General features: G+C 52.9%; 1 protein-coding gene across 1 annotated transcript; it reads right to left on the bottom strand.

Annotated features, from left to right (window-relative positions):
* On the bottom strand, window positions 1-25,288 carry LOC132389994 (E3 ubiquitin-protein ligase TRIM7-like). The gene is made up of 6 exons (XM_059962573.1): window positions 24,827-25,288; window positions 18,663-18,758; window positions 16,486-16,716; window positions 14,786-14,808; window positions 6,975-7,108; window positions 1-5,165 (listed from the first exon to the last, which is right to left on the bottom strand). The coding sequence occupies exons 1-6, from the start codon at window positions 25,199-25,201 to the stop codon at window positions 4,645-4,647; spliced, it is 1,380 nt and encodes a 459-aa protein (XP_059818556.1). The 5' UTR covers window positions 25,202-25,288; the 3' UTR covers window positions 1-4,644.
* Window positions 25,289-27,269: the final 1,981 nt, after the last annotated feature.

A 27,269-nucleotide genomic window follows, 5' to 3' on the forward strand; every position in this document is an offset into this window, starting at 1 on the left:
CTTTGCATTTTATTAGCTGAGGAATGTTACAAACGCTACATTTTACAACACCAGGACTGGCTGGTGTGGAGGAATCAGACTGCACAAAGATCCAGTTAAAAATGCTGTCAAACACCAACAGAAGAAGCCGCGTTAGTGGTCTCAGCCGTCAGAAATCTGTTCAGGGCAGAGCCTGTGCTTTCTTATTCCTCTGTTATGTCGAGGCTAGGTCAGAGTAATCCTATCTAAAAGTAGAGGGATTTAAGGGAGGGGATTTGAGAGAGGGCGGAATTGGAATGAATTCGAAATGCTGGAGGATCTCAGCAGGTCAATGGAGCAAAATGAAGAGTCAATGTTTCACACCGAAACCCTTCGTCAGGATTGGAGGGGACGTGGGAAAGAGGCCAGAATAAGAAGCTGGTACTCCTTCCCCCCCCCCCCCACCCCACCCCGCCTTCTCATTTTGACTTCTTCCCCTTTCCTCTCCACTCCAAACGAAGGGCCTTGGCCTGAAACACTGACTATTTATTCCCCTCCGCAGATGCTGCCCGACCTGCTGAGTTCCTCTTGCATTGTGTGTGTGTTGCTCTGGACTTCCAGCGTCTGCAGACTTTCTCCTCTGTTTATGTGTTTGTGTTTACTTCCACATGTGGGAGAGTCACAAACAGGAAGATGACATTGTGGGGCATCCCCTCTAATTGAGACAGCGTTCTGGTGAACCTCGCTAGCACGCTCCCCATGCCTTCACGTCCTTCCCTAATGAGCACTGTACACCATACTCCAAATGTGCCTTGGCCAAACTATGAAATAGCTAAGACGTGACTCTGACAGTCACGATGCAGGCCAAGTACCCTTGTTCCCACCCCGCCTACTTGTGTGGGCACTTTAGGGGAGCTCAGGACTTGGACCCAAGATCCCTCAGTGCTGGTTCGGGTTCTTTCATCTTTGGGGCGCGAGGTTTCCCACGTCAGCAAACTGGGGAGCCGATGGCATGCCAGGGATTGCGAGCCTGGGTTGGGGACTGTAGATAGAGACCTGGAGCCAGCCCGCCCTGGTGTTAGAGGACTGCTTGTGGGTAGGAGGGAGGGAGGGAGGGAGGGAGGGGCTACTTCTGCTGTTGTGGTTTTCGTCTTTGCTTGTGTGTTGCGGTGCTGACCACTGTGGGCACGCTGTGCCAGCTCCGTAATGTGAAGTAACACTTGACCCTTAGGTTGTGTTGCTTTTTAACACAAACACACTGTATGTTCCATAAGACCATAAGATATAAGAGCAGAATTAGGCCATTCAGTCCATCGAGTCTGCTCATGGTTGTCTTACTATCCTTCGCAACCCCTAGTCTTGTCTTCTCCCTGTAACCTTTGACACCCTTACTCATCAAGAACCGACCAACCTCCAATTGAGATATACCCAATGACTCAGCCTCCACGACAGTCTGTGGCAATTAATTCCATAGAGTCACCCCTCCACCCCCACCGCCGGCTGAAGGAAAACTCCTCCTCATCCCTGTTCAAATTGGACATCCCTCTCTTCTGAGGCTGTGTCTTCTGGTCCTAGACTCTCCCACCCTAGGAAACATCCCCTCTGTCTAGGCCTTTCAATATTAATAGGTTTCTATGAGAACCCCTCATGCTTCTAAACTCCAGCAAGTACAGGCCCAGAGCTGTCCAACACCTCCCACACATTAACCCTTTCGTTCCCATGGCCATTCTCATGAACCTCCTCTGAACTCTCTCTCCACTGTCAGCACACACTTTCTTAGATAAGGGCCTCAAATGTACTCATAATACCCTAACAGCAGTTTCTACATACATGGGATAAATAAATGAATCTTGGATTTTGGGGTGACTGTCCCACAACAAAAGCTTCGTGCCCTAAACAAGTGGAACCACTCTCTCTAAATCCACACTGTTTCTAGGCCGTCCATGTGGTCGTCGTCCCAGACCAAACATCCTTGGTGTGCGCATAATGGATGATCTAACCTCCTCATTCGTCAAGAAGGCCCAGCAGCATCCACCCTTTCTGAGGCACGCAAGCCTCCCCAGCCTCCCTTCGACAAGAGCACCACCCAGAGCCTCCTGTCCGCCTGCATCTTGGTACGGTGCAGAAGCTGAAAGACGTCAGTGCTAGACCCTGCAGAGGACAGTGAAAACCACCAAGGGCTCCCTCCGCCATTCCTGCTTTTTCCCGGGAGCGTTGTATTCAAAAGGTCTGAAGCGTTGTTGAGGATCCCTACCCCACAGTCTCTTTAACTCACTACCACCCTTCATCAGTTCTACAGATTCACCACCCTCTGAAGAAATTCATCCTCAACTCTATTCATCTGCATTTTGCCCTGGCGTCTCCAGCCTGTGAGCCCACACTTGCTGTCTTTCATTCTGGTCACCTAAACCAGGGCAGGACCTAGACAGTAAGTGGCAGGGCCTTGTAGAGCCGGAGACCTGGGAACACGGGTACATGGTTTCCTGAAAGCAGAGAGGCAGGGGGTGGTGAATTTCATTGGTTACAGAGCTGAGTTCAAAAGCTGGGGCTTCACGTAGCAGCCGTACTGGCTGTTGTGTGACCACACTTGGAGCATTGTGTACCGTCCTGTTCGCCCAGCTACAGGAAGGACGTTATGAAGCAGAACAGATTTATGAGCACGTTATCTGGACTAGAGTGCTTGATTATAAGGAGAGTCTGGGGCGTATTTTCCCAGAGTGTAGGAGGCTGATGGGGTCGTATATCTCAGAAAGACCATAAGACATAAGAGCAGAGCTAGACCATTTGATCCACCATTTATCATGGCTGATCCTTTTCCCTCAACCCCAATCTCCTGCCTTCTCCCCCTATCCCTCCATGCCTTGACCAATCAAGAATCTATCAACCTCTACCTCAGGTATACCCAATGACTTGGCCTCCACAGCTGCCTGTGGAAAAGAATTCCACAAACTCACCACCCTCTGACTGAAGATATTCCTCCTCATTCTGAGGCTGAGCCCTCTGGTCCTAGACTCCCTCACCAGGGGACACATCCTCTCCACATCCACTCTTTCAACATTAGATTGGTTTCAACGGGAACTCCCATCCCCTCATTCTTCTCAATTCCAGTGAGCACAGGCTCAGAGCCAACAAACGCTCTTCACACGACAAGCTGTTCAATCCTGGAATCATTCTCGTGAACCTCCTTTGAGAACTCTCCAATGTCAGCACGTCCCTTCTTAGATGAGGGGCCCAAAACTGCTCACAGTACTCAAATGAGGCCTCACCAGCACCTTATAAAGCATCGATGTTACATCCTTGCTTTTATATTCTAGAAGCAATATAAAATCCCAAGGGGCAGAGATAAAGTGGACGGTCACAGTCTTTATCCCAGGGCAGTGGGGTGGGGGGGGGGCTAAAACTAGAGGTGGGGTGGGAAGATTTAAAGGGGACTTGAGGGACAACTTCCACACCGAGGGTGGTGGGCATTGGAATGAGAACACAAAACAGAATAGGCCCTTCAGCCCACAAGATTGTGCTAAACCAGTTAAATTAGTAATCAAGTGGCCAACTAAACCAATCCCTTCTGCCTACATATTGTCCATAGCCTTCCATTTCTTGCACGTTCATGTGCCTGTCTAAACATCTCTTAAAAGTCTCTAAAATATCTGCCTCTATTGCCACGCCGGGTGCGTATTCCACCACTCTCTGTGTTAAACACTTGCCTCTCACATCTCCTTTGGAATTACCACGCTTGCCTTAAACGCATGCCCTCGGGTACGAGCTGACAGAGGGTGTGTTAGGGGCAGGCACATGACATTTAGGCAGGTAAGTGAACAGGTGAAGGTTTAGAGCAGGGGTTCCCAACCTGGGGTCCACGGAGTTAACGGTAGTGGTTCATGGCATTAAAAAAAAAGGTTGTGAACCCCGGGTTTAGAGGGAGATGAGCCAAACGCGGGCAAATGGATCTGGCCTGAGTGGGCATCTTGGTCACTTGAAGGGCTTGCTTCTGGGCTGCATGTCTCTACACTCTCTGACCAAGGGAAGTTGTGGGGAAACCCCTTTATCAAGGGAGGGGTGGGAATGTGGAATCCACTCCCAGGGAGCTCAAATCAAAAGAGTGAATTAATTCTATCACAAGAGATTCTGCAGGTGCTGGAAATCCACAACAAAACACAGGAGGAGCTCAGCAACTCAGGCAACATCATTGGAGGGGAATGAAGATTCAACTTTTCCGGCCGAGACCCCTCATCAGGACCTGGAAAGGAAGGGGGAAGAGGCCAGAATTAGATGGTGGGGAGGGGGAGGAGTACAAGCTAGAAGGTGATAGGTGAGACTAGGTGATGGAGAAGGTGGGTGGGTGGGGGATGAAGTGAGAAGCTGGGAGGTGATAGGTGGAAAAGGTGAGCAAATTATTTGAAGGGAAGGTTGAAAAAACGTGGTAGGGGATGGGGAATGGGCTGGGCTAGGCTTGGATGCATGGTGGCCAGCAAGGAGTCAGCGGGCCAAATGGCCTGTTTCTCTGACCTGAAGGTGTGCCTAGCAGACATAGGTGGCTGAATAGACAAGGTAGCAGATGGGGAAAGGGTTGGCCTAGGGTTAGGTGCATGGTTGTCAGCAGGGACTTCCTGAATCAAAGTGAGAAGATGTGCGCAGTAGGCAGTAGATGGGCTGAATGGCCAGCTCGTGACTTTCATTTTCATCGGTTTAGCAGAGCCGCAGCGAGGAAATGTAGAAGCAGGAGAATGCTGGGAACACGGGCTCGGTGAAGGTGGTTTGGAACGTGTGCAAGTGTTTAGGGGCATCATCGACCTGGTAGAAGGAGATGCTGCCGGCCTCGTAGTCCAGCTCCACCTGAAACCTGCTGTGGGTGGGGTCACTGACAATGTTGGTGTGGTTGCCATGGTGGCTGGCGGTCAGCGAGCCGTGGCTGAAGTGGAGGCACCAAGCTTTATCGCTGTTGGTCAGGTCGGAGCCGTGGCCTTCCCGCGGGATGCTCCCATAGGCCACCCCAAGGCCCCAGGCGATGCCCTCGGCCTCCACCAGCCAGGTGTGGTAGCCCGACGTGAAGCTCTGGCAGCAGAGGATCTGCCGGTGAGTACGGAACCTCTCAGGATTGGACGGGTAGGGCTGCAGGTCATACCCAAACATCAGTGACCGCGCGTCCTCCGAGATGGTCAGAAACCAGTAGGCCGTCCTGGGGTCCAAGGTGAGGCGTGCCCATTCACCTGGGGCGACAGAGCCAGAGGGGTGGGGTGAGAGATGGGAGACGAGAGTGTGGAGAGGTGGGTGGGGAGGGGGGGAGAAGAGAGACACCTTGTCAACTAATGTGGCCAACAGAATCAAAGACCCCACCCATCCCAGTCACTCTCACATCTCCCTGTCCCACCAGGCAGAAGATACAAGCCCTGGAAGCAGGGAGCACCAGCTCAACGACAGCTTCTACCACACACTAATCTGACTAATCTGTTTGATTAATCTGCTTGACTAATCTGTTGGAGTTTTTTGAGGGTGTAACAAGGATGTTAGACGAGGGTAAGCCAGTGGATGTTGTGTACCTAGATTTTCAGAAGGCATTCGATAAGGTGCCACATAGGAGATTGGTGAGTAAAATCAGAGCTCATGGCATTGGGGGCAGGGTTTCAACATGGATAGAAAACTGGTTGGCAGATAGAAAGCAAAGGGTAGCAGTGAATGGGTGTTTCTCGGACTGGCTGGAGGTGACTAGTGGGGTACCACAGGGCTCTGTATTGGGACCACAGCTCTTTACGATTTATGTCAACGATTTAGATGAGGGCATTGAAAACTATATCAGCAAGTTTGCTGACGATACTAAACTGGGTGGCAGTGTGACATGCGAAGAGGACGTTAGGAGAATACAGGGAGACTTGGATAGGCTGGGTGAGTGGGCAGATACTTGGCAGATGTCATTCAATGTGAATAAATGTGAAGTTATCCACTTTGGAAGCAGGAACAAGAGGGCAGAGTATTGTCTGAACGGTGTAGAGTTAGGTAAGGGAGAAATGCAAAGAGACCTAGTTCATCAGTCAATGAAGGTGAATGAGCAAGTGCAACAGGCAGTGAAGAGGGCAAATGGAATGTTGGCCTTTGTTACAAGGGGAATTGAGTACAAGAGCAAGGATGTCCTTTTGCATTTGTACAGGGCCCTGGTGAGACCACACCTGGAATATTGTGTACAGTTTTGGTCTCCAGGTTTAAGGAAGGACATTCTGGCAATTGAGGAAGTGTAGCGTAGATTCACTAGGTTGATTCCTGGGATGGCAGGGCTGTCTTACGCAGAGAGATTGGAGAGATTGGGCTTGTACACACTGGAATTGAGGAGATTGAGAGGGGATCTGATTGAAACGTTTAAGATAATTAAAGGATTTGATAGGATTGAGGCAGGAAATATGTTCCAGATGTTGAGAGAGTCCAGTACCAGAGGGCATGGATTGAGAATAAGAGGTCAGTTATTTAAAACAGAGTTGAGGAAAAACTTCTTCTCCCAGAGAGTTGTGGAGGTGTTGGATGCACTGCCTCGGAAGACGGTGGAGGCCAATTCTCTGGATGCTTTCAAGAAGGAGCTAGATAGATATCTGATGGATAGGGGAATCAAGGGATATGGGGACAAGGTAGGGACTGGGTATTGATAGTGAATGATCAACCATGATGGTGAATGGTGGTGCAGACTCGAGGGGCCGAATGGTCTACTTCTGCACCTATTGTCTATAACAGTTCAAGGGTACTGAGCCATCCCCCAGTACAATAGGGTGGACTCTTGACATTATCTCATTGTGTACTGGGGGCAGCCCATCGGTGTCATCGGGCAACACAGCAAGCTCACAGCTTACTAACCCTAGCCCGCATGTCTTTGGACTGTGGGAGGAAACCCACGCAATCACAGGGAGAAGGTACAGACTCCTAGCGGACAGCGACAGGAATGGAACCAGGACTGGTGGTCATTGGCACTGTAATCAGTATGTTACTTTGCAAGTGTTGCCACGGTTACCGGGGCATTGGCGCTCCCTCTCACTCACCGATGATGCTCGTTATCACCGAGTGGTAGACCATGGACTTATCAACCAGCTCCTTGGCATACTCCGCTATCAGTTTCATGTTCAGCGTGTCCTTGCGAAGGGTCGGAACTGTCTGTTCTCGGATCTCCAAGGCCCTGCAAAGAAGTGTGGAGCCGTCAGTCCCAGAACACAAGAGATTCTGCAGATGCCGGAAGTCCAGAGCCACACACACAAAACACAGGATCGGGTCTGGAAAGGGAGAGGGGTGATGCCAGAAAGAGAAGCTGAGGGGGGAGGGGTTATGAAGTACGGAGCAGGGAGGTGACAGGTGGAAAAGGCTAAGAGCTGAAGAAGGAGAAATCTGATAGGCAAGGAGGGTGACCATGTATATTGGAGGGGTCGTGACAGTCACGTGCCCATTACCTGGTTGAAAGTCACACCACCTGCCAGTCAAGGTTTGACCTCTCCTCACCCAGCAATGCACACCTCACCATTGGCCCCTTTAATTCTGTTTGTACTTGGCCTCGGGCAACTGGCTTCTGTAATCAGCTTAACTCGGCTGGCACCAAGCCATTCCCTTCCCTGTGAATTACCTGGGTGGGATTCATCAGCCCTGCTGCACTATTAAGGAAGCCACGTGTGCTTGACCTGCTCTGTGTCCGAGGGACCACCCTGCTGTGGGTGAGCTGTGCGTTGGATAGGGTTGGAGTGTGAGCATTGTCCCCAAGCAGGAGAGCCGTGCCTGCACAGAGCGGGTATCATAGTGAGTGAGTGTTTGTGTTTGTGTGAGAGTGCTTGTGTGTGTGTGTGTGAGTTGTGCGAGTGTGGGTGTGTGTGAGAGTGTGTGTGTGTACATACGTACTTCGGTCCCATGTGATTTTCCCACGTTCGTTATTAATTGTCTGCGTGTGTTTTATTGCCGATCCGACTACTGTAAATTGTGTGTGTGTTGCTCCTGTTGCCATTTTCCCACGTTTGTCTTCTGTAAATAAAATCCTTCACTACCAAGGCTGCGTGTCCAGAGTCCTTGTCTGTGAGACCTCACCCACGACACCATGGGAGAAAGGGAAGGAGGAGAAACACGAGAGAGGTGAAGGGAGGTGAGTCAGAGCGGGGGATGGAAAATAGAGGTGGGGAGGGGAAGAGAACTGGAAGTTAGAGAAATCGATATTCATGCTATCAGGTTTGAGAATACCCGGACAGATGATGAGGAGTCGCTGTTCCAATCTGAGTGTGGTCTCACTGGGGGATTAGACAAGGTCGTGGACCAACATGTTGGAACTTTTGTAGAGCACCTCGACCAGCATCTAACAAGTCCAGCTCCTCTCCCAAGTCTCTGCCACAGGACCTCTACCATCTCTTTGACTTAACTCAGACCTTCTGATGCCACCCCCACCTCACTGCATGCCACAGGAACCCCACTTTCCCCTCCCCCTCCCCCACCCCTCCCGCCCGCATCACCCTCTCCATGGACACTCCACCACCCTCTCCATGGACACTCCACCTCCACCACCATGGACACTCCAGCTCCCTCTCCATGGACACTCCAGCACCTCCTCCATGGACACTCCACCTCCACCACCATGGACACTCCAGCTCCCTCTCCATGGACACTCCAGCACCTCCTCCATGGACACTCCACCTCCACCACCATGGACACTCCAGCTCCCTCTCCATGGACTCTCCAGCTCCTCCACCATGGACACTCCAGCTCCCTCTCCATGGACACTCCAGCTCCCTCTCCATGGACACTCCAGCACCCTCTCCATGGACACTCCAGCACCCTCTCCATGGACACTCCACCACCCTCTGCATGGGCACTCCAGCTCCCTCTCCATGGACACTCCAGCTCCTCCACCATGGACACTCCAGCACCCTCTCCATGGACACTCCAGCTCCCTCTCCATGGACACTCCAGCTCCACCACCATGGACACTCCAGCACCCTCTCCATGGACACTCCAGCACCCTCTCCATGGACACTCCAGCACCCTCTCCATGGACACTCCAGCTCCCTCTCCATGGACACTCCAGCACCCTCTCCATGGACACTCCAGCTCCCTCTCCATGGACACTCCAGTACCCTCTCCATGGACACTCCAGCACCCTCTCCATGGACACTCCAGCTCTCTCTCCATGGACACTCCAGCTCCACCACCATGGACACTCCAGCTCTCTCTCCATGGACACTCCACCACCCTCTCCATGGACACTCCAGCACCCTCTCCATGGACACTCCACCTCCACCATGGACACTCCAGCACCCTCTCCATGGACACTCCAGCTCCCTCTCCATGGACACTCCAGTACCCTCTCCATGGACACTCCAGCTCCACCACCATGGACACTCCAGCACCCTCTCCATGGACACTCCAGCTCTCTCTCCATGGACACTCCAGCTCCCTCTCCATGGACACTCCAGTACCCTCTCCATGGACACTCCAGCTCCCTCTCCATGGACACTCCAGTACCCTCTCCATGGACACTCCAGCTCCCTCTCCATGGACACTCCAGTACCCTCTCCATGGACACTCCAGCACCCTCTCCATGGACACTCCAGCTCCACCACCATGGACACTCCAGCACCCTCTCCATGGACACTCCAGCTCCCTCTCCATGGACACTCCAGCACCCTCTCCATGGACACTCCACCACCCTCTCCATGGACACTCCAGCACCCTCTCCATGGACACTCCAGCTCCTCCACCATGGACACTCCAGCACCCTCTCCATGGACACTCCAGCACCCTCTCCATGGACACTCCACCACCCTCTCCATGGACACTCCAGCACCCTCTCCATGGACACTCCAGCTCCCTCTCCATGGACACTCCAGCTCCCTCTCCATGGACACTCCAGCTCCCTCTCCATGGACACTCCAGCTCCACCACCATGGACACTCCAGCACCCTCTCCATGGACACTCCAGCTCCACCACCATGGACACTCCAGCACCCTCTCCATGGACACTCCAGCTCCACCACCATGGACACTCCAGCACCCTCTCCATGGACACTCCAGCTCCACCACCATGGACACTCCAGCACCCTCTCCATGGACACTCCAGCACCCTCTCCATGGACACTCCAGCACCCTCTCCATGGACACTCCAGCTCCCTCTCCATGGACACTCCAGCTCCCTCTCCATGGACACTCCAGCACCCTCTCCATGGACACTCCAGCACCCTCTCCATGGACACTCCAGCTCCCTCTCCATGGACACTCCACCTCCACCACCATGGACACTCCAGCACCCTCTCCATGGACACTCCACCTCCACCACCATGGACACTCCAGCTCCCTCTCCATGGACACTCCAGCACCCTCTCCATGGACACTCCACCACCCTCTCCATGGACACTCCAGCACCCTCTCCATGGACACTCCAGCTCCCTCTCCATGGACACTCCAGCACCCTCTCCATGGACACTCCAGCTCCCTCTCCATGGACACTCCACCACCCTCTCCATGGACACTCCAGCACCCTCTCCATGGACACTCCAGCTCCCTCTCCATGGACACTCCACCTCCACCACCATGGACACTCCAGCACCCTCTCCATGGACACTCCACCTCCACCACCATGGACACTCCAGCTCCCTCTCCATGGACACTCCAGCACCCTCTCCATGGACACTCCACCACCCTCTCCATGGACACTCCAGCACCCTCTCCATGGACACTCCAGCTCCCTCTCCATGGACACTCCAGCACCCTCTCCATGGACACTCCAGTACCCTCTCCATGGACACTCCAGCACCCTCTCCATGGACACTCCAGCACCCTCTCCATGGACACTCCACCACCCTCTCCATGGACACTCCAGCACCCTCTCCATGGACACTCCAGCTCCCTCTCCATGGACACTCCACCTCCACCACCATGGACACTCCAGCACCCTCTCCATGGACACTCCAGCACCTCCTCCATGGACACTCCACCTCCACCACCATGGACACTCCAGCTCCCTCTCCATGGACACTCCAGCACCCTCTCCATGGACACTCCACCACCCTCTCCATGGACACTCCAGCACCCTCTCCATGGACACTCCAGCTCCCTCTCCATGGACACTCCAGCACCCTCTCCATGGACACTCCAGCACCCTCTCCATGGACACTCCAGCACCCTCTCCATGGACACTCCAGCTCCCTCTCCATGGACACTCCACCTCCACCACCATGGACACTCCAGCACCCTCTCCATGGACACACCACCTCCACCACCATGGACACTCCAGCTCCCTCTCCATGGACACTCCAGCACCCTCTCCATGGACACTCCACCACCCTCTCCATGGACACTCCAGCACCCTCTCCATGGACACTCCAGCTCCCTCTCCATGGACACTCCAGCTCCCTCTCCATGGACACTCCAGCACCCTCTCCATGGACACTCCAGCACCCTCTCCATGGACACTCCAGCTCCCTCTCCATGGACACTCCACCTCCACCACCATGGACACTCCAGCACCCTCTCCACGGACACTCCAGCACCCTCTCCATGGACACTCCACCTCCACCACCATGGACACTCCAGCACCCTCTCCACGGACACTCCAGCACCCTCTCCATGGACACTCCAGCACCCTCTCCATGGACACTCCAGCACCCTCTCCATGGACACTCCAGCTCCCTCTCCATGGACACTCCAGCTCCCTCTCCATGGACACTCCAGCACCCTCTCCATGGACACTCCAGCACCCTCTCCATGGACACTCCAGCTCCCTCTCCATGGACACTCCACCTCCACCACCATGGACACTCCAGCACCCTCTCCACGGACACTCCAGCTCCCTCTCCATGGACACTCCAGCTCCCTCTCCATGGACACTCCAGCTCCACCATGGACACTCCAGCACCCTCTCCATGGACACTCCACCTCCACCACCATGGACACTCCACCACCCTCTCCATGGACACTCCAGCACCCTCTCCATGGACACTCCAGCACCCTCTCCATGGACACTCCAGCTCCCTCTCCATGGACACTCCAGCACCCTCTCCACGGACACTCCAGCTCCCTCTCCATGGACACTCCAGCACCCTCTCCATGGACACTCCAGCACCCTCTCCATGGACACTCCACCACCCTCTCCATGGACACTCCAGCTCCACCATGGACACTCCAGCTCCCTCTCCATGGACACTCCAGCTCCCTCTCCATGGACACTCCAGCATCCTCTCCATGGACACTCCACCTCCACCATGGACACTCCAGCACCCTCTCCATGGACACTCCAGCACCCTCTCCATGGACACTCCAGCTCCCTCTCCATGGACACTCCAGCTCCCTCTCCATGGACACTCCAGCACCTCCTCCATGGACACTCCAGCTCCCTCTCCATGGACACTCCAGCTCCCTCTCCATGGACACTCCAGCACCCTCTCCATGGACACTCCAGCTCCCTCTCCATGGACACTCCAGCACCCTCTCCATGGACACTCCAGCACCCTCTCCATGGACACTCCAGCTCCACCACTATGGACACTCCACCTCCACCACCATGGACACTCCAGCACCCTCTCCATGGACACTCCAGCTCCACCACCATGGACACTCCACCTCCACCACCATGGACACTCCAGCACCCTCTCCATGGACACTCCAGCTCCCTCTCCATGGACACTCCAGCACCCTCTCCATGGACACTCCAGCACCTCCTCCATGGACACTCCAGCTCCCTCTCCATGGACACTCCAGCTCCCTCTCCATGGACACTCCAGCACCCTCTCCATGGACACTCCAGCACCCTCTCCATGGACACTCCAGCACCCTCTCCACGGACACTCCAGCACCCTCTCCATGGACACTCCAATCTGCCTCCTCCATCAGCTTCTTCATTACCTCAACGACCGGGACCTCTCCAGAATCCCACCCCACCTTCCCAACCTTGGAGGTCACCGAGGATGCTGGACCCTGCCCTCAAATGAGTACAGGGCATCCCTGGATTTCACCAGCATCTTTAAGCTAACTTTGTCCATGAGTCGGAAAAATACACAAAATCACTTGCTACTCGACTTTAAGGAACAGTGTTGGACAATTAAGGAGGTGGGTTTTCCTGAAGGCCACCCATTTGAATTCTTCCTATTCCCATGGGTCCCGTGTTAGCCCATGGTCTCCTGTACATTCACGGTGAGGCCACACTCAGACTGGAAGAATAAGCCCTTACATTTCATCTGGGTAGCATCCAACCAGTCAGCATGAACATTGACTTCTCCAACTTCTAGTAATTTCTCCCCCCTCTCTCTTTCTCCAGTCCTCATTCTGGCCCCCTTCTCTTCTCCTCACCTCCCTCTGATACCCCTGTTCCTTCCCCTTCTCTCATGGTCCACTGTCCTCTCCTATCACGTTCCTCCTTCAGCTCTTCACCTCTTCCACCTATCACCTCCCAGCTTCTTTCTTCATCCTCCCTCCCTCACTCAGCCATCTTTGCCCTCGCCTGGTCTCACCTATCACCTGCTAACTTGTACTCCTCCCCCCACCGCCCCCCAACCATCTTATTCTGGCTCTTCCCCTTTCCTTTCCAGTCCTGATGAAGGGCTTCAGCCACAAACACTGACTGTTTATCTCTTTCCATAGATGCTGCCTGATCTGCTGAGTTCCTCCAGCATTGTGTGTGCTTCTTTGATGTGCTGTGCTGTTGTGCGTTACCCTGGTTCTGGGCAGGGGGAGGCAAGGGTTAAGATGACCCACACTCTCAGACTGGATTTGGTGCACTTTAAGTATGAGTGGACTCAGTTTAAGGAGCAATGGTGTCTGATTACGTAGGGAGGCTACACATAAACAAGCTTCTGTTTTCCCCCAAGAGTGGTTCCCCTTTGAATTTAATAACGGGAGCTCTCAGAGTGTCTTTAAGTTGAGCATTCATAACTCAGAGGGGTGACCCACTAAGACATTTAAAATATGTTTAGCCATCTCACAATCCTCTCCCAGTCTGATTTTCCTCTCTATCCAGCATACGCTACATCCGTGTGCTAAACTGGGCACCCCCGGGAGTCCTGCAGGAAGTGTGGACGCAGCCCAATCCATCGCAGGGACCAGCCTGCCCTCCACCCTCTCCACTTGCACTTCACCCTAAAGCAACCCACATAATCAAAGACCCCACAGAAGATACAATAGCTGGAAGTGCGTGGCATCAGGTTCAAGGACGGCATTGGTGTCAGACTGCCGATCTGACAAGATTGGCTCTTGTCCTCAATGATCTACCTGGTCATGACCCTTGCTGACCTGCGCTGCACATTCTCTGTACCCGTTACACCTTCGGTCCAGTCCACCGCAGGCAAACCCTCCCCAACACGGAGCACCATCGCAGGAAGGCAGCCAGGGACCCCACCACCAAGGCCATTCTCTCTTCTTGCTGCCCTCAGGAAGGAGGTACAGGAGCCTCAGGGCCTACCCCACCTGGTTCAGGAGCAGGCATTACCCCTCAACCATCAGGCTCTTGGACCACTTGCCCCGTCACTCAAACTGTTCCCACAACCTACGGACTCACTTTCAAGGACTCTTCATCTCAGCTTCTCGATATTTATTGCTTATTTATTTAATTTCTTGTATATTTGCAGAGTTTGTTGTCTTTTGCACACTGGTTGTTTGTCCCTCCTCTTCATTGATTCTATTACGCACCTGGACTTACTGAGTATGCCTGCAAGGAAATGAATCCCAGGGTTGTACATGGAACTTTGATAATAAATTTACTTTGAACGTTCTTCATGAAGTAACATATGGAATAATCTGTTTGAATGACACACTGAGTAAAGCTTTTCACCGTATCTCAGTATGAGGCAATCGTAAATCAGTTCCCAATCGTACTGAACAACTCCATCAGACTTACTTAGAAAGGAGCTCTTTCGCATCCTGTGTTGGGTAGGGTGGAAGAAAGGCAGAGAGAATCGATGAGAGCGCTGTGATTAACAGGTCCATATTTGCTCATTAAAACAGCACTGAAACGTAATAGGGAGTGTGACTGCTTTATAAAGAGTGCAGGGGAGATTCACCACGATGGAGCCTGGGTGATCTGTTTCAGTTACAAAGGACCAGACAGGCTGGACTAGTTCGCTTGTTTTCCTTGGAGCGAAGAAGACTGGAGACGGGAGGTGGGGGGGGGGGGGTGAATCTGACAGGCATACAAAGTTATTGGGGACACTGATAGTAAGAAATTCCCTTGCACACAGGACTGATGCACAGTTCCAAAATGTTGGATGGCAAATTGTAAAGGTCCTTCTGGGAGATGAATTTAGCTGATAGTGTCACAGATTATGTGGATATAATTCAATCTTCATTGCAAGTCAATTTTGCATTTGAAATTAAGAGTTCAAGAGCCACAAGGTAATGTTACAGCTCTAGAAAACTCTGGTAAGACCACACTTGGAATATTGTGTTCAGTTCTGGTCGCCTCATTTATAGGAAGGATGTGGAAGCTTTAGAGAGGGTGCAGAGGAGATTCACCGGGACGCTGTCTGGATTAGAGAGGGTGCAGAGGAGATTCACCGGGACGCTGTCTGGATTAGAGAGGGTGCAGAGGAGATTCACCCGGATGCTGGCTGGATTAGAGAGGGTGCAGAGGAGATTCACCCGGATGCTGGCTGGATTAGAGAGGGTGCAGAGGAGATTCACCAGGATGCTGCCTGGATTAGAGAGGGTGCAGAGGAGATTCGCCAGGATGCTGCCTGGATTAGAGAGGGTGCAGAGGAGATTCACCAGGATGCTGCCTGGATTAGAGAGGGTGCAGAAGAGATTTACCAGGATGCTGCCTGGATTAGAGAGGGTGCAGAGGAGATTCACCAGGATGCTGCCTGGATTAGAGAGGGTGCAGAAGAGATTTACCAGGATGCTGCCTGGATTAGAGAGGGTGCAGAGGAGATTCACCAGGATGCTGCCTGGATTAGAGAGCATGTCTCGTGAGGGACAGGTTGAGTGAGCTCGGGCTTTTCTCTCTGGAGTGAAGGAGGGTGAGAGGTGACTTGATAGGAGTGTCCAAGATGATAAGAGGCAGAGATAGAGTGGACAGCTAGGGTGTAAATGGTTAAACAAAGGGATATAATTTAAGGTGATTGGAGGAAAGTATGTCAGAGGTAGGGTGCACGGAACAAGCTGCCGGGGTGGTGATACACCTAGCTACATTAGGAACATTTAAGAGACTCAGATAGACAAGTGGGTGATGAAAAATGGAAGCTATGTAGGAGGAAAGGGTTAAATTGATCTTAAGAGTAAATTACAAGGTTGGCACAATATTGTGGGCCGAAGGGCCTGTACTGTGCTGAACTGGTTCCACAGTTTGTGGACTCACTCTTAAGGGCTCTCCAACTCATGTTCTTGATATTTATTGATGACTTTGATTTTTTTTTGTATTTGTAGTCCTTTGCACATCGGGGGCCTGTCTGTCTGACAATGCAGGTTTTCATTGATTCTACCATGTATTTTATATTTACTGTGAATGCCCACAAGGTAATGAATCCCGGGGTAGTACACGGTGACGTGTATGTACTCTGATAGTAAATTTACTTTGCTCTTATGTTCTGAAGGTGGAGGTACCTGGATGAAGGTGAGAGGGTCTGCCTGGGACAGGTCCTGGGCCCTGTCGTCAATCTGTTGAATCAGATCCATCTTCTGGTCCAACATCTCCGAGCACTTGAAAGTGCTGGTCAGCAAGCGGTCACCCTCCTCGTCCACCTTCTTCAGCAAGGCCGACTCCCCCTCCTCCAGGCTCCTCCGCCACTCAGCAAACTTCTTGGACAGGTTCCCTTTCAGCCGGGTGATCTGCGTCTGGAATACCAAGAGCAGCAGCCCAATCGTTCAGCCTGGTCCGTGATCGGGGCGGTGGGGCGGTGGGGGGGGGAGGACACTACTTCCCCCTCATGAAGAGTGGGGGGGGGGGGAAGACCAGAACAGAACCCTCGACCCCAGACTCGGAACTGCTGAGAAACGGCGGCCATCACACACCTCCCAACACCACTGGTTAAACATTTCACCCCTGCGGACTCATGGGTGGGGTTTGGTGGAGGACTGGGGAAGAGGGAAGAAAAGAGACAGGAAGGATGCGGAGGCATTGGAGGGGGTGCAGAAGGTAGGAATTCACACAGTGTCTGGGGGTTACCTTCAGAACAAACTCCCTCTTTATCACAAGCTGACGTCAACAGAGGAGTGTGTACTTCCATTAGTGCTTGTCTACTCCTCCCCATGTGCACTGTGTGTACGGAGAGCGAGGTAGACCTTTAGCAGTGCAAAGCTTCAGTATCTGTCAGCTGACTGCAGTTCCACAAGGACAGTACCTCCGCCACGGACGGTCCCAAGCCCGGCTGAGAAGTCAGGAGGGGTCAGACGTGCGACGAGCAACCCCATCCCATAAAAACGCAGGGCCACAGAAATGCTGAGAGAAGCTTCCTGGGAGAGGAAGGATCTTTGCTTGGATGATGTGTGAAGCTGTGTTGTGAAAACGGAAGGGACAGGGCTGACCAACCTGCGGCCCAGGACTGAGCACTCTGCCGAGCTGCCGTTAGTGGCCCACGTCCCAGCTCAACCTGCTTATGGAGGAAGAAGGGGGGAAAAGAGTACAGTGGCAAACTTTTGCCCTGGAGTTTTATGAAATTATTTAATTTAGTGATACAGTGCTGGACAGGCCCCTTTGGACCAGCGAGTCACACCACCCGCTGATTTAACCCTTGCCTAATAACAGGACAATTTACAATGACCAATCAACCCACTAAACGGTATGTCTTTGGGTTGTAGGAGGAAACCAGAGCACCTGGAGAAAACCCACACGCGCACAGGCAGGACGTACAAACTTCTTACAGAGGACACTGGAATTGAACTCTGAACTCTGATGCACGGAGCTGTTACAGCATTGCACCCTCCACTATGCTACCGTGGTATTGCTGCTGAGCGACCACGAGTTCACCTTGGCCTACTCTTCACGTTCGGGGACAGATCAACCATCAGGGTCCTGAACCAGAGTGGATAACCTCACTCACCACGACACTGAACTGATCCCGAGTCCCGTCAACCTGCAACCGAGTCATAGCTCCTCATACACCTCCCATCCAAACATCTGTAGTCCATGCCAAATTGTTATTCTGCCTGGTCCCATCAACCTGCACCTGGACCATAGCCCTCCATACCCCTCCCACCCACTTTTCAAACATCTACACTTTCAATCCCCTCAAAATTCCAATAAGACAACCATCATTCTCCTCAATTTCAAAGCGAAGGAGTTCGATGACCAACGGTGCTCTGCAAAGATCTGCTCTGGAATCTCTACTCTTTGTAACCTTTATAAATGACTTGGACGAGGAAGGGTGGGCTAGTAAGTTGCTCGATGACACAAAGGTTGGAGGAGCTGTAGATGGTGCAGAACGTTGTTGGGACACTGACAGCATGCAGAACCAGGCTGATAAGATTTGCAGGACTTCAACCTGCAAAACTGTGAAGGGGGGTTGGAGTAGGTTGTAAGGTTGGCACATCATTGTAGGCTGAAGGGCCTGAACTATGCTGTAGAGTTCTATGTTGCACGTTCTAACACAGGTCTCGCTTTGCTCTCCTCGTGGTAGGACCAGCATCTCACCCAGGAACTTCAGTCTCAGTTCGACCCGCTCACTCAACTGTCTCCTGGTACATCAGCTGTTGCTTCATTCTGTCAAAAGTAATTTCATCACTTTAGCTGCCAACTCCACTCCCCCCTCCCCCCACCACCTTCACCTTCACATCTCCCCTACCTTAATTTCATTTTCAGACTTTTTCAGATCTTGGTACTTGAAGTGACAGTTCTGTTGAATTTGGAAAAGAGTCTTCACCCGGCTGAGTAACTTGCCCTAGAAAGAGAGCGGAGAAATATTGCCGAGGTTATTGGAGATCATTAAAGATAAAGGGGTTACTCCACACCTCTTTCCCACTCTCCTCCACCGTCACGAAGAGGCCACCCTCAGGTTGGAGGAGCAACACCTCATTATGAGGATGTAATGTTGAGACTTTATGAAGCACCAGTGAGGCCTCACTTGGAGTATTGAGAACAGTTTTTAACCTTATCCCCTTGCCTTAGAAAGGAGGTGCTGAAACTGGAGAGGGTTCAAAGGAAGTTCACGAAAATGATTCCAGGGTTGAATTCCAGGCCCTTCAGCCCTCCATGTTGTGCTGACCCATATAATCCTTAAAAAAATGTATTAAACCCACACTACCCCATAACCCTCCATTTTTCTTTTATCCATGTGCCTGTCCAAGAGGCTCTTAAATACCCCTAATGTTTTAGCCTCCACCATCATCCCTGGCAAGTCATTCCAGGCACTCACAACCCTCTGTGTGTAAAAAAAAATTATCCCTCATGTCTCCCCCTAAACTTCTCTACCTTCTCTTCTCCTCACCTGTCTCTCCCCTCCCTCTTTCCTTTCTCCGATTGTCTACTCTCCTCTCCTATCACATTCCCTTTTCTTTATTTTACGCCTTCCACCTATCACCTGCCAGCTACTCACCTCATTCCCCCTCCTCTAGCCACTCCCCTCACCTGGCTCCACCTATCACCTGCCAGCTACTCACCTCATTCCCCTTCCCCTGGCCTCTCCCCTCACCTGGCTCCACCTATCACCTGCCAGCTACTCACCTCATTCCCCCTCCCCTGGCCTCTCCCCTCACCTGGCTCCACCTATCACCTGCCAGCTACTCACTTCATCCCCCGCCCCTAGCCACTCCCCTCACCTGGCTCCACCTATCACCTGCAGCTACTCACCTCATTCCCCCTCCCCTAGCCGCTCCCCCTCACCTGGCTCCACCTATCACCTGCCAGCTACGCACCATCCCCCTCCCCTAGCCACTCCCCTCACCTGGCTCCACCTATCACCTGCCAGCTACTCACTTCATCCCCCTCCCCTAGCCACTCCCCTCACCTGGCTCCACCTATCACCTGCCAGCTACTCACCTCATTCCCCCTCCCCTAGCCACTCCCCTCACCTGGCTCCACCTATCACCTGCCAGCTACTCACTTCATCCCCCTCCCCTAGCCACTCCCCTCACCTGGCTCCACCTATCACCTGCCAGCTACTCACTTCATCCCCCTCCCCTAGCCACTCCCCTCACCTGGCTCCACCTATCACCTGCCAGCTACTCACTTCATTCCCCCTCCCCTAGCCACTCCCCTCACCTGGCTCTACCTATCACCTGCCAGCTACTCACCTCATTCCCCCTCCCCTAGCCACTCCCCTCACCTGGCTCCACCTATCACCTGCCAGCTACTCACTTCATCCCCCTCCCCTAGCCACTCCCCTCACCTGGCTCCACCTATCACCTGCCAGCTACTCACCTCATTCCCCCTCCCCTAGCCACTCCCCTCACCTGGCTCCACCTATCACCTGCCAGCTACTCACCTCATTCCCCCTCCCCTAGCCACTCCCCTCACCTGGCTCCACTATCACCTGCCAGCTCGTGCTCCTTCCCTCCCCCCACACAGTATATCTTTGGACTGTGGGAGCAAGCCGGAGCACCCGGGGGAACGACCGGGAGGAGGGACGGACTCCTCACAGAGGACGTCAGGTTTGACCGCGGATCTGCGACAGACTAAGCTGTAACAGCGTCATGTACCGTGGCGCCCAAATGATGGGAACGCGGGGAGAGTGAAATGCGATTGTTGTAAACTGGTGGTTGATGGTTGGCACGGAATCGATGGGCCGAAAGGCCCGTTTCCATGCCGGATCTCTATGATTCAATTTACTGGATGTTCTTCAGAATCCAGATCAGGTTTGTTACCACCGACATATGTCGTGAAATCTGTTTTGTGACCGCAGTACAATAAACAATCCATGTTGCAATAAAAAATATAACTAAAGCAAATCAGAACCCGATTTATCGTCACCGGCATGTGACCTGAAATTTGTTAACTTGGCAGCAGCAGTTCATTGCAACACACGATCAGGTAGAAAGAAAAAATAAAGTAAATCAATTACAGTGAGTGTGAGTGTATGTGTATGAATGTGAGTGAGTGTGAGTGTGAGTATGAATGTGTGTGCGCGTGCGTGTGAGTGTGAGTATGAATGTGTGTGCGCGTGCGTGTGAGTGTGAGTATGAATGTGTGTGCGCGTGCGTGTGTGTGTGAGTATGAATGTGTGTGCGCGTGCGTGCGTGTGTGAGTGTGAGTATGAATGTGAGTGTGTGCGCGTGCGTGTGTGTGAGTGTGAGTATGAATGTGAGTGTGTGCGCGTGCGTGTGTGTGAGTGTGAGTATGAATGTGAGTGTGTGCGCGTGCGTGTGTGTGAGTGTGAGTATGAATGTGAGAGTGCGTGTGTGTGAGTGTGTGTGCGCGCCGCATTAAACAGGCATCAGCTGCCTTGGGAGACTTCGGCGTAGAGTCTTTCAGAACAGGAGCCTTCGTCCCTCCACAAAGGTCACCGATACCAGGCGGTCTGTGTCACCACCCTCCTTTACAGCTGTGAAGCTTGGGTAACCTACAGGCATCACATCAAGTCCTTGGAGCGCTTCCACATCAGCTGCCTCCAGCGCATCCTGGGAATTACCCCGCGTGAGCGGACGCCTCACACTGAAATACTTGTGAAGACCAACTGCAGAAGTATTGGGGCCAAGTTCACCCAGCGTCAGCTGCAGTGGCTGGGGCAGGTGATAAGGATGCCCTCATGTCGGCTACCCCACAGAGTGTTATACGGCCAGCTACGTCATGGTCAATGCTCAGCTGGAGGGCCGAAGAAGCGCTATAGGGATCAGCTGAAGAAAGATTTAAAGAAGTGCGAGATCAGACCTGAGGACCTGGAGGATGTTGCTGCCGACCGTAACACTTAGCGACCCCTGTGTAGGGACGGGGTTCGTATTCTGGAGATGGAAAGAACCAGAAGACAGCAGAAGAGAGCCGGGAGAAATGCAGCCACGGTTGCCATCACTACCACATGTACACGTCCCACTTGCAATAGAGCTTGTGGGTCCAGGATGGACTGTATAGTCATCAAAGAGTTAAAGGAGTGGATGCCGTCATATGAGAGAGAGAGATAGAGATAGAGATAGAGAGAGAGAGAGAAGAGAGAGAGAGAGAGAGAGAGAGAGAGAGATAGAGATAGAGATAGAAATAGAGAGAGAGATAGAGATAGAGAGAGAGAGAGATAGAGATAGAGAGAGATAGAGATAGAGATAGAGATAGAGAGAGAGAGAGATAGAGAGATAGAGAGAGAGAGAGATAGAGAGAGAGAGATAGAGATAGAGATAGAGATAGAGAGAGCGAGAGAGAGAGAGACAGAGAGAGAGAGAGAGAGAGAGAGACAGAGAGAGAGAGAGAGAGAGAGAGAGAGAGCGAGAGAGAGAGATAGAGAGAGAGAGAGAGAGAGAGAGAGCGAGAGAGAGAGAGACAGAGAGAGAGAGAGAGAGAGATAGAGATAGAGATAGAGAGAGAGAGAGATAGAGAGATAGAGATAGAGAGAGAGAGAGATAGAGAGAGAGCGAGAGATAGAGAGAGAGAGAGAGAGAGAGAGAGAGAGAGAGAGAGAGAGAGAGAGAGAGCGAGAGAGAGATGGATATCTCAGGTCATGAGTCCATGAACCGTTCAGCGGGGTGAGGAAGTTGTTCCTAAGATGTGGGTGTATTTTGAGCAGAGCGTATTTTTTAGACAGTTTGGCCGGATTTTAGACAATTGCCTTAAATCTTACAGTAACCCAGTCAGTCCCTGGTTAACTTTGTCAAAGGTTCTGAAGTTCTTTTGGTTACAATTCCGACAGCACATCTGTGCGGCAACTGCGACCGCGGAGAGTTGCGGACTCCGCTCGGCGCGTCACAGAAACCAGTCTCCCCTCCACGGACCTGCACCCACCACTCAGCGTAAAGAACACCGACCTCTGACATCCCTCCACACTTACCCCCCACTCGCCGTGAAATTATTCCCCTTCCTGATTTGCCAGGGGGAAAGCCTCCGGCGTCCGGCTATCGTTTTGTACAGCTCCACCGAGTCCGCTAGACAAAGGAGCAAGATTAGGCCATCCGGCCCATCGGCCCTGCTCCGCCAGTAAATCGGGGCTGATTTATCATCCCTCTCAACCCCACTCTCTTGTTTTCTCCCTCTGCTTTAAGTACACCCAATGACTTGGCCTCCACAGCTGTCTGTGGCAATGAATTACACAGATTCACCAGCTTCTGGTTAAAGAAATTCCACATCTCTGTTCTAAAGGGATGTCTTTCTATTCGGAGGCTGTTCCCTCTGGTCCGAGACTCCCCACCATAGGAAACATCCTCTTCCCATCCATTCTATCCGTGCCCTCTGGTCCGAGACTCTCCCAGTATAGGAAACGTCCTCTCCCCATCCACTCTATCCGTGCCCTCTGGCCCGAGACTCCCCACCATAGGAAACGTCCTCTTCCCATCCATTCTATCCGTGCCCTCTGGTCCGAGACTCCCCACCATAGGAAACATCCTCTCCACATCCACTCTATCTGTGTCCTCTGGTCCGAGACTCCCCCACTATAGGAAACATCCTCTCCACATCCACTCTATCTGTGTCCTCTGGTCCCAGACTCTCCCAGTATAGGAAACGTCCTCTCCCCATCCACTCTATCCGTGCCCTCTGGCCCGAGACTCCCCACCATAGGAAACGTCCTCTCCCCATCCACTCTATCCTTGCCCTCTGGTCCGAGACCCCCCATCATAGGAAACATCCTCTCCCCATCCACTCTATCCGTGCCCTCTGGTCCGAGACCCCCCACCATAGGAAACATCCTCTCCCCATCCATTCTATCCGTGCCCTCTGGTCCCAGACTCTCCCAGTATAGGAAACATCCTCTCCACATCCACTCTATCCGTGCCCTCTGGTCCCAGACTCCCCACCATAGGAAACATCCTCTCCCCATCCATTCTATCCGTGCCCTCTGGCCCGAGACTCCCCACCATAGGAAACATCCTCTCCCCATCCACTCTATCCGTGCCCTCTGGTCCGAGACTCCCCACCATAGGAAACATCCTCTCCCCATCCACTCTATCCGTGCCCTCTGGTCCGAGACTCCCCACCATAGGAAACATCCTCTCCACATCCACTCTCTCTCTCGGCTTTTCCATATTTGATGGGTTTCAAGTCACCTCCCGTCTCCCTTCACAGTCAGCTTGTGCACGCCGGCAAACTCGACTTTGATGTGTAGATGCTGCCTGGCCTGCTGTGTTCCACCAGCATTTTGTGAGTGGTGTAATCTGAATTTCCAGCATCTGCAGATTTCCTCGTGCTTGATGTGTATGTTTGGTTTGCGAAGCTAACTTTTCCGCTGTGATCGGTACAACAATGTTACCGTGGGAGGTTGATCGGGGTCGACCATGGGCGCTGCATTCTCGCCGTGTGGGTACGCAAACCAGGGCAGAGTGACACGGAGGGCAAGCTGTGTCCCCTCTCCACGCAGCAGAGGAATCCAAAGCAGAGACCGATACAGTTCGGCACCGGCGGAGACCCAGGAGTTCGGGATCTTTCCCTCGGGATTCACTCCCGAAGCCTTTCCCCGTGAGTGGGTACAGCCACAAGAGGTTTTAGATCAGAGTTTTCCTTCTCCCAGATGAGCTGCCGACCACTGCCCGAAGCGACAGGTTTCATGGCGCCAGTAACCCGAATTTGCCCCTTCTCCTGTCAGTAGCCCCACGTGTAGGTCAGGAGCTGGACTTGGGTGTCAGAGGCAATTTCAGACTTACGACTTTAGGAGTCTTTAATAGGTACCCCGCTACCCGCCAACCCGGCTATGACAACCTTCTGAAACCATTTATTACTAATACTGTAAACCGGCACACGTTCTAGTTAAACCGCGTTATCAGTCCTGTACGTTCCCTGTCAATGTAACCCTCTCCCCAAACCCAAGCAGAAGCGGTGCCAGTGTCTGCGGGTAATTGAAGCTTCTCCCGACAGCAGCCCCCACCTACCAGCCCGGCTTACCTTGATGTTGTCCTGTGCCGTCTGCAGGCTGACCAGCGTGTGGACGCTGTGCCTGCCCGTGGCGGTACAGGGGCCGCACACACACTCCCCGTCCTCCTCGCAGTACAGCTCCAGCGGCCGCCCGTGCTCGCTGCACAGCCCCCGCTCTCCGCCCACCTCCCGTGGCTGCCCCCCGGCAGCGGGGGCGGACGGTGCCTCGGCCCCGGCCGGGGTGCCCGGCTCGCTGTGACAGCGGGGACATTCCGCCTCTGTCCGCAGCTCCGTGCCGAAGTAGCGGGCGCACTCGGAGCAGAGGCGGTGGCCGCAGGGGAGGCGGCCGGCGTCCGGGCACGGCGAGCGGCACACGGCGCACTCGGACTCGGGCTCGGGCTCCATGTCCCCGGGGCGAGAGGAGAGCGGCCGGCAGCAGCGGGACACTGGTGGAGGGCGGGGGTTAAAGCTTCGCACCCCGCACAGGGCAGGCTCCAGGGAGGCGGGGCCGGGGTTCACAAGACGAGGATGACAGGAATCTCCTCTTGTCTGGGGGGTGGGGGGAGATCTAGGACTGGTGGGACTCGCTCTTTAAAAAGGAGAGGTTGCGCGTGTATGAAAAAGGGGGTTATTTTATTTCAGAATTTTAGGAAATTTTTCAAGAGCTTTGAAAATCCACACTTGTGCAGCCGTACGGCGCAGAAAGAGGCCATTCGGCCCGATTCCTCCATACCGACTGGGATGCTCCTACCTGAACAGTCCCTATTCATAGTCAGTTCGTTGTCTGAGGGTCAGGCCCTTCGGCCCAACTCATCCATGCTGTGTTGACCAGCGAGCTACGTTGGGCCCGAAGCTCTCTAAACCTCTCCTATCGACGTTGTAGCTTTTGAACGTTGCTAACGCGCCTGCCTCAATCATTCCAAATACCCACCACCCTTTGTGTGAAGAAGTTGCCCCCCTCAAGCCCCTTTTGAGTTAGACCATAAGATATAGGAGTTCGGCCCACTGAGTCTGCATTTAACATCCCTCTCTACACCCCCCACCTGCCTATCAACCTCCACTTTAAATATATAAACCCAATGGCTAGGCCTCCACGGTCGCATGAATTCCAGATTCACCGCCCTCTCTGATTAATGACTTCAGGAGGAGGAAATCGGAGATCGTTGAGCCACCCGTCATCGGAGGATTAGAGGAGGAGAGGGTCAGGGACTTTAATTTCCTCGGAGTTGTTATTTCAGTGACCTGTCCTGGGCCCAGCACGTATCATTACAAAGACGCATGTCACCGCCTCTGCTTCCTTCCGAGATGTCATGCCGAGTCTGGATGTGCGGTGAGGCGAGTGTGTGGCTGCATCGCAGACTGGTATGGGAGCATCGATACCCTCGAACGGAAAATCCGACCCAGCCCAGTCCATCACGGGTGAAGCCCTCCCCGCCATTGAGCGTCTAGGCGGAGCGCGGGAGAGCAGCGTCCATCATCAGGGACCCCCGCCACCCAGGACATGCTCTCTCCTCGCTGCTGTCAGCAGAAACAAGATATGGACCCACACCACCAGGTTCAGGAACAGCTAATACCCCTCAACTATCGGGCTCCTGAACCAGAGGGGATAACTTCACTCAAATTCACTGTTCCCGCAACCTATGGACTCACTTTCAAGGACTCTTCATTTCATGTTCTCTGTTTACTGGGTTTTTTGTATTTGCACATTCCTGTTGGGTGCGGTCTTTCATTGTGCCTATTAATTTCCGGAGTATGCCTGCAAGAAAACGAATCTAAGGGTCGTATGTAATATGTATATATATATATGTGTACTTTGAAGTCTGGCTAAGGAAATTCCTTCTCATCTCAGCTCTATGGGGTGTCCTTGTAATCTGACGCTAAACCCTTTGATCCTCGATTCATTCCCCCACATCCACTGACTGCTGTATCTCCCGCCCAATGGGTCTTTGATTCTGTTGGCTGTTTTACTGAGGCAGCGAGGAGTTTAGGCAGAGTTCGGGGGGTGGGGGCTGAGCCTAGTCCATAACTCTCTGCAGTTCCAATGAATAAGTACTCTTTCGAAATTGTAACAAAAAGGAACTTCCGAACCTTTGATAAAGTTAATCTGATGAATTTTAGGAGACTGGGTTACTGTTGGATTTAAGACATCTGTCTAAGAAATTAAAGGAGTTATGATTTTTTAAAAAATCTACTTTATTCAAAGTACATCCAATAAATTGAAGTGCCGATGGAGTCCACGGAGGGAGTCATAACCACAAGAGACGCTGGAAATCTTCAGCAGCGCACACACACGAAATGCTGGAGGAACTCAGCGGGCCAGGTAGCATCTATGGAGAGGAATAAACAGTCGACGTTTCCGGCCGAGACCTTTCATCAACAGTCTTATAATAGCATGATAGAAGCTGAGATTGAGCCTGGCGGTACGTGCTTTCTGTATCATCTGCCCGATGGGAGAGGACAGGAGAGAGTGTCT

This window comes from Hypanus sabinus, unplaced genomic scaffold (assembly GCF_030144855.1).
Source record: "Hypanus sabinus isolate sHypSab1 unplaced genomic scaffold, sHypSab1.hap1 scaffold_731, whole genome shotgun sequence".
NCBI classification, from domain to species: Eukaryota; Metazoa; Chordata; class Chondrichthyes; order Myliobatiformes; family Dasyatidae; genus Hypanus; species Hypanus sabinus.

Coding starts and splice junctions, on each gene's coding strand:
- LOC132389994 (XM_059962573.1), bottom strand. CDS start 25,201: ATGGAGCCCGAGCCCGAGTCCGAGTGCGCCGTGTGCCGCTCGCCGTGC. Junction 18,759..24,826: donor CGGCACAGGACAACATCAAG/GTAAGCCGGGCT, acceptor CTCTCTTTCTAG/GGCAAGTTACTCAGCCGGGT. Junction 14,809..16,485: donor ACCCTCTCACCTTCATCCAG/GTACCTCCACCT, acceptor TACCCAACACAG/GATGCGAAAGAGCTCCTTTC.